Raw genomic sequence first — 7,890 nt, 5'->3', positions numbered from 1 at the left:
TGGTGCCGTACCTACTATTTGGAAGAAATCACCAATACCAACAACGTCAAGAGAGCGGCGTCAGGTTAGCACAAGTTACAACTATTATATACTTACATATATTGCAGATGATAAATTTACACAATTTGAGAGAACCAATAATACATCCAGGCAAATTTCCAATATATAATATACATTTATACTAGGGTTTTAAAGGAAATACAAAATGAAGTGTCTGTATCCTGCATGAACAAAGAAGATTCGTGCTATTTTCAAAAAGAAAAAGGCACAACTGAAACTCCAGACCAATCTTGAGAATGATGCATACGTAAGCCAACAATTGCTCTTCACACATACGTGCACTTCGTAAAACAACTATTCCTCAATATTCTTACAGGACCAACAGATCACGCCCGATGCACCTAATTACACGGAAAACAAAGGAAATGAAACGGTTTGTATCTTTGAAATATATTTTTGTATAACTTTTGTAGACATTTTTAAACTTTCAGGATTATGCTACGGCGTCCTGTGAGATTTGCAAAAAAAAAGATAGTGAATTAAAGATGTTGCATGGAGAACTTTACAAACTGCACACGAAATTAGCTATCAATCAAACGCAATGGATACGGACGACTAATTTAACAACAAGAGAAACTGTAACCGATGAGAGAACTGACCCTAGTATACATTATTTACGTTTAAAGTTTCAATTCACAAAAGGAGACTATAGTAATAAAAATAAAAATCTTTGTCGTAATTTAGACCAGATTTCTGAAGAACTTATGGAGGGTATGGACACATATATGTGTGATAGTGAAGAAGGAACGAAACAGAAAGATCCATATAATACAGACCCTCTCTGGGAGCCTGAGCAGTTGAGGAGGGAATATGAGAACACTGCAGACGATGATAATTTAACTCGCAATCGGTAATTTAAAATAACGCTTTCTATGCGTGTATGTGTAACAAGTTTTGTGATAATTTCTTCATTTACAGTAATGTTTCTTTCATTATCAGAGTAAATGAAGGAACAAACAAAAGAGATGTGCCAAAGGGAATTGTTTTCCTTTCTCAGCTACTTTTGCTTTTTTAACACTGTCATCATTGCTTTCACCCCAACCCAAAAGTGAAAACAAGTTGTTGTGGCACCCTGTTGAGTATTGAAAGTCAGTGCAGTAACTGTGAAGAAAGTTTTACCTGGAAAAGTCAACCATATCTTTTTGGAAAGTTTCCAACTGGCAATATTTTGCTTAGTTTTGCCATTTTGTGTGCAGGTGCTTCAGTAAGAAAGATGAGGAAGTATGTAGCAATGTATCATCTCAATCAGAGATATTCAGTACTCCATAAACCAATGGCATTGTACAGGTACTTCAAGTGCTCAAGAACATGGGGCTGATCAGCTACAGAGAAGTCACATATTATCACCAGAGACACTTTCTCGTTCCTTCCATTGTTTTATATTGGCGTAATTTTCAAAAAAAGATATTGGAATCTCTAAAAGGAAAAGAAGTTGTATTGTCAGGAGATGGGCGGCATGACAGTATGGGTCCTTCAGCAAAGTATGGCACATACACAATATTTTGCTGCACAATTGGATTAATCATTCATTTGGTTGTTGTACAGGTAGTTTTACTGGCTAACAATAAAATTAATTTGTTCCAAATACTTGAAATCTTTGTCAAAGGCAAACCAAGCAGGGAGTAGTTCAGCTATGGAGGCTCTGGGTCACCAAAAGGCCCTGTCATTTCTCCTTACAACTGGCCTAATAATAACAACATTTGTATCAGATCGACATGCCACCATAGCCAAATGGATGAGGGAAACATGTCCAAAACTGTGCAAAGAATTGGGAAAACCAGCCATCCAGCATTTCTATGACTTGTGGCACATTGGAAAAAGTATTAAGTTATATATATACCTACATCATTAGATATCAGTGAAAATTGTTTACAACAGCATGTTATTCTTATCTTATAGAGATTCAGAAGATCATGATTACATTGGCAAAAGAAAAAGACTTCCAAATCCTAGGAAGATGGAAAAAGCATGTGTGCAACATTTCTATTGGGCTGCTACATTGACTTTATCTGGAATTGGAGAAGTTAAATGGGCCAAATTTGAATCTTTTTTCTATCACATTTTGAATAAACACAAAGACTTCCCAAATAAGATTTACAGCAGATGCAGTCACAGTGATGTCCTAAAGCCAAGAGTGTGGTTAACAAAGGGTACAATATTTTGAGTTTAAAAGAATATCATTACATTTGTTGACTTCAATTTGCTAACTCTAGGCAATATGATAAAAACCCAAGTAAGTAAAATAGTTGGAATAATATTCATCTAGGATCTGTTGCTTATGAAAAGTTGAAAGGTGCACTTACCAAAAAGAAACTTGTTAAAGCTATCAAACAAGCATCTTCTGTTGCCCAGACCAGCTGTTTGGAGGGATACCATTCAGTTATTAATCATTTTGCACCAAAAATGATGCATTTCTCTTATTCTGGCATGTATTGCAGGTAAACTAAAAATCACAGTTTGATAAAATTCAAGACAAAAGAATATATGATAATGAAATAAAGTCAATTAATAATTTTCATTGTAGGTCCATCTTAGCAGCATTACATTTCAACTTTAATTTGCGGAGGGCTAGCAAGACTACACCGGATTGAGAAACTCATCTTCGGTTCACATATACAAAGTATAAGGAGGGAGAAGGAACTGTACGCAATGTTAGGGTGAAGCAAGACTTCTGTGAGTTTAATTGACGAGCATGAGAAATTAAATGCATGTGTTGTATTTACAAAACACTAATGGATTATTTACCAATTTTGTTGAAGCATACGATGAAGAAATTTACGACACTTTGCTGAAGACTCCAAGGAAAAAGCTTGAAGAAGTTGAAAATGAATTGAGGAGACACACTCCAGAGCCAATGCACATGATGCTTTCTGAAAAGCAAGCAAAAGTTGATGCAATTACCTTGTTTCGTTCTCGAAAACGTAAACTTAACACTGACTGTCCCCCCACATGCACAGATGAAGAATTACAAGATTTGCTTGGTACAGGTCAAGAGCATACAGCTAAAAAAAGAAATCCATTGTGCAAGAAATGTACAAAGCCTATGAAAGGTCACAAGAAGGGCAGTTGTCAATAATATAAATGCATATTTGTAAATTTTTGGTCTTTCGACGACAAATGAGAAATTCATATTTCGAAGCAAGTTTTCACTTTTATGTTTTATATAATACAGCGTTACGTATACAAAACATGCCTTGGAACGTCCACAATGCATCTTAACGCATTAATAACCAAATTTTGCTAACGGTTTTGAAAAAATTAAAACATTTATGCTAGCATTGTATTTCCAAGTTAGCAGTTTTTGCCAAACAATCCGTCAGATACACGCGAAGCGGCAAATCAGCATCTATGTGGCTTCAAACAAGTCTAGGCGTGTGTATATTGAGTTAGCCTTCCAGTTGTATTAGAGTTCATTGGGTCACGCCACTATATTAACATGCATTCATCATTTAGTGATTGTAGTAAAGTAATACAAAAAGCACGAGTGCTGTCGTGTAAACTTGTTTATTGAACTATCAACTAACGACTGTCCGCTTCGGGGTGTCCCATAAGGGGCAACTATCATTACAGGCAACTATCATTACAGTGATGGCACTCACATTGCTCACTTTCTACTGAATTACAGATATTCTTGTGATCTTAAAACTGTAAAGCCAACTCGTGAGAGAATCCTAGGGAATTCTTTTAACCGCATTCATAAACAAGTCCATGAGTACCATAGTAAGGTGCATATGAACAGGACCGTATAATTTTTACAAGCTAGGGAGCCTTTGACCTCGAAGCATATAACATCTAAGGGTCATTAACTATTTCACTCTTTCCTCGACAAACACCAAAGAATATTCCTCCCTTGAAATTGTTCCCTCGCCAATCTGGATCCTAGCAGTTTTAATCAGATGGTATCGCTAGATTAGAGGAGCTAATGCCAAGATAACTTCTACTTTGGTCACATTACAAAAATGGACTTAATCAACAAGGTATTGTAAATTACCTTATTAATGTATGACTTGCCTTGTTTAAGCTTCGCTGGCAGGCAGATTTATCCGAAGAGAGTTGAACGTTGATGCTAATGTAGTTCAAAAGCACTCCACCTCTGCACTATATGAAATTAAATTAGTCATCGCGTATTTTACTTTGGCGGATAATTATATACCTAGGAAGAGCTGCTAATGGTGTAGTAATGTTGGTGTACAAATTCAGGAATGAAACAGAGAACTTATGATGTCTGTTACTGATTTATAGGGTGATGGACTAAGTGATATGGCAGAAGGATTGATGACAAGACATGTAAATTCCAATGTTTTACCCCCAAAGGTGCTTTATATCAACTGTGATGGCTGTTCAGCAAAGATGAAGTAACAGTTCTATCACTTTCCAGATATTGAATGTTAGGCTAAATATCTTGCATTATATGTGTCGCTTGTCCTCAACATTGCTCTTAAGAGTCAACATGCACTTTATGGTACATTAATGCTAAGGTTGTCTGGATGTATCTTTGAATGGGATGTAGTATAAATTAAGCAACTGTATGATGGCAAACATGCTTTGATGTGTAAATTCAGCGTTTATGAAATGTGAAAAGATGAGATTATTGGAAACATTGGGAAAGTAGTAGCATTCCATCAAAATCATGTGGATTCTGGTTGATACACAAGGTAATGGTGTATGGACTAAAAGACTTGTGTATGGTTGCATATAGTCAATGTTTTTAATCTGTCATGGCATATTAACCATGCAATTTTAATGAGTGTTGTGCTTTCATGTGTGTTACTGAGGATATGAATTAAGAAACTGTGAAGAGGCATATAAAAGAAATTTAAGACATTTGTCAAAACTACTTAATGAAGTATTATTTAAGTTGTTATTTGAAGCCGATTAACCTTCAATTTTTCAGTTTTCAAGTTATAGTATGCCAAAGCAGATGCATATATCATTTAGAATAACAATTGTCACGGTTAGTCTACCTTAGCCTGATATCCAATTAATTTTTGACAGTTTTTCAAAGCTTTTTTTTAATATTCCAACTAAGGTTGATTGCATAACACAAAAATATAAGGACAGATAAAATTGGAGATACTTGATTGACTTGCATTATTAGAAAAAGTATAAAATAATAAGACACTGGAATATTATGCAAACAGTCGACATTCAAAGAACCAACTTCCAGTTTTCCATGTATATTAAAATTCTGTGGGTATAAGTCAAGGGACACCAGCACTAGTACATAAGCCCATCTATCTTCATTACCGCTTTTAGCGGAAAAGCCCAAGGTATCACCAAAAAAACCTATCTTGCAGAGATGTCAAGAAAATGCACTCAGAGTAAACTAGTGTGTCATGTGACTTTGAATTTTGTTTTATTCATTAGTGATGGCTAAACGGGATGCTCATTGTAAATTTTTTGTATGAATGAGGCTTTGCTTAAAAGTAGTTTATCAAGTATTGTGTTTAACACGATTGGAATAACATTTAATTGTCATCAGTTTTTTGAAGGATTTTGGACAGATTGCTCAAAACTTGTAAAACAATTTGCAAACACACATTTTGTGAATTTATCTGTTGATGTTGTTAATATTATGAATATTGTTAGTGCCATCCATAAATTCCCATGTGGTTTAGGGGGTGTTTACATGAATCCGGAATGACTTTCATTTCCGATCGAAACGTGATGTCAATCCATGTTTACATGGGAATCAACACAAGTATTGACATTTCGCAGCAATTTTGAATTTTGAAGATAACGAACTTAAACATTATAACAACCCCTTTCTTTTCTTTCGTTTCTGAGTTAATACAGTTTAATATTTGCATGAAAATAATTGCTGCTTTTTTCGCACTCATTTTAGCCTATTTAGCCGCCTTATTTGCTTACGAGCTTCCATTTCCCAGAGGACAATACGCATGGTGTATGCGTGCTTCGTCATTAATCACAATATCATTCCAGAATGAAACTCAATACGAGTTTACATGAGGTTGAAACTAAATTTCGATCCGGAATGAACCTTCGATCCTGAATGAAAATAGGAATGAACTCGATCCGGATCGAGTTGGAACTCATTCCGGATTCATGTAAACAGCCCTTTTGTTGCGTGAGCTCTTTTTTAAGAAAGAGCCCTTCACTTTATTTAAGCTTTCAACTGAATTTGTTGGAATTTTTCCCTTATTTGATGTGCTGGACTACCAAAGATCATTGTGGTATCTTGCACTAAATCAATATCCCATAGTGAAGTATTATTTATGATTAGCAAAGAGATTTGCCTTAAAAATATTAAAATAATGATCATGTATTGAGCAGTTACTTCAACCTATGCTCTACTTTAACCATGCTAACACTGCTTTCTTTAGGAATGATCAGCAAATTGAAGCTTTTATGTGTATGGTAATTTCATTGTACCTGTTTCGTCAAATTCCTTTGTCGAGATCTTCATTCGCCGAATGGCATTCGAACTCCATAGCTAAATGCAGTCGTTAGTCATACAATTTTCTCACTTATGGTTAGTTTGTGTAATATATTCGAGCGGCGTTTTTTTATTCTAGCTGCAGCGAAATTTCGGAAGTTGTGCTTGCGGTTAAATCTCGAGGTATTTTTAAATTAAGATTTATGAAGTAGCGCAAATTTTTTAACAGAAAGAACATCAGCAGACATCTTTTCGTGATAAACTGCCGTTTACTCACTGGCTAGCCACATTTAGATTGGCTGCAGTTGTTTCAGCGGCGGATTTGAATGATTTTTAACGGATTATTTCTTTTACTTTAACTTGGAATTTGAAGACGTTAAAACGCTTCACAGAATGGATGACTCGGTTAACTTACTGTTTTAATATTTACAAATTAATTTAAGCGAGTGGGTAAATACTAGGCTAATATATATGGAGATATGTCTTTGTATTTTGTTATTTGTAATCTAAATAAAATAAAAATTTGGAACGCTTCACGAATTTGCGTGTCATCCTTGCGCAGGGGCCATGCTAATCTTCTCTGTATCGTTCCAATTTTATTATATGTGTAGCCGAAGCTGCACGTCTCTACGAGAAATAGCTTCTTATTTATAATACAATTTGGCCCACGCTGCTATTGTGTTGGGATTAAGTATGTCAGCATACCCACTCGTTCAAATAATTTATAAATATTGAAATGGCATGTTTAATAAAGTCCTCTGTTCTGTGGCTTATGTCGTTTATTATTTAGTGTTAAGAGTGCTAACATGTTGTTTTTCTTATACGTTTTCTTATACATGTTGTTTATTCAATAAAACATTTGCGCATGCGCCATTCTACCTTCTGTGAATGAAACTTGAACAAGGTAATTAACTAGTGAATTTAGAAACTCGTTAACCAATCACGCAAAAGCAATGTTCCAAATTAATCTTGAAGTTGTTGGCCCATCACAAGCATGTATTGTTCCAATTTTTCATGAGTTAGAACTGAATCTAGAACCGCTGTTAGCCAATCACGCAACAACAATGTTCCTAATTCGCCTAAAGCCTGGTTAACAGCTACCGGCGTTCTACCTGCGAGCACACCGGCGATTCCTTCGGCGATGATCTAAGTCTCCATCCGTACGAATACGGATATTTTTAAAAACGGAGGTTTTTTTCCTTCGTTTTGGCCTTGCGTCCACACGTAAACGGCGTTTTCGGTGACCATAAACGGAGGTTTTCGAATACGCTTTCCAGAGTGAAGACTTTTGAAAACGCCGATTTTGTGTTTACGTGTGGACGTTCGAAAACGGAGGTTTTTGAAAACGATGACGTCATTAATAGAGCCCAGTCTCATTAATTTAGTCAAACGAGTACTTTTTAAAATGGCGGATCACAAGTGCATTGCTATTT

The 7,890-nt window shown here is 35.6% G+C and overlaps 1 protein-coding gene and 1 non-coding gene across 2 annotated transcripts; one reads left to right on the top strand and one right to left on the bottom strand.

The window, feature by feature from the left end:
* The first annotated feature begins 1,612 nt into the window (after nucleotides 1-1,612).
* On the top strand, nucleotides 1,613-3,198 carry LOC124457998. Its single transcript, XM_047008121.1, has 5 exons — nucleotides 1,613-1,887; nucleotides 1,960-2,210; nucleotides 2,327-2,498; nucleotides 2,585-2,733; nucleotides 2,820-3,198. Exons 1-4 carry the CDS (start codon nucleotides 1,694-1,696, stop codon nucleotides 2,649-2,651), a joined length of 684 nt encoding a protein of 227 aa, XP_046864077.1. The 5' UTR covers nucleotides 1,613-1,693; the 3' UTR covers nucleotides 2,652-2,733; nucleotides 2,820-3,198.
* A 3,776-nt stretch (nucleotides 3,199-6,974) lies between these two features.
* On the bottom strand, nucleotides 6,975-7,080 carry LOC124433599. The gene has a single exon (XR_006944512.1). It is a non-coding gene; the product is annotated as a U6 spliceosomal RNA (small nuclear RNA).
* Nucleotides 7,081-7,890: the final 810 nt, after the last annotated feature.

Source organism: Xenia sp. Carnegie-2017, unplaced genomic scaffold, assembly GCF_021976095.1.
Source record: "Xenia sp. Carnegie-2017 unplaced genomic scaffold, XeniaSp_v1 HiC_scaffold_13, whole genome shotgun sequence".
Classification (NCBI taxonomy): domain Eukaryota; kingdom Metazoa; phylum Cnidaria; class Anthozoa; order Malacalcyonacea; family Xeniidae; genus Xenia; species Xenia sp. Carnegie-2017.
Note: the sequence above shows the minus strand (reverse complement) of the source record. Positions and strands in the feature narration are given on the sequence as shown.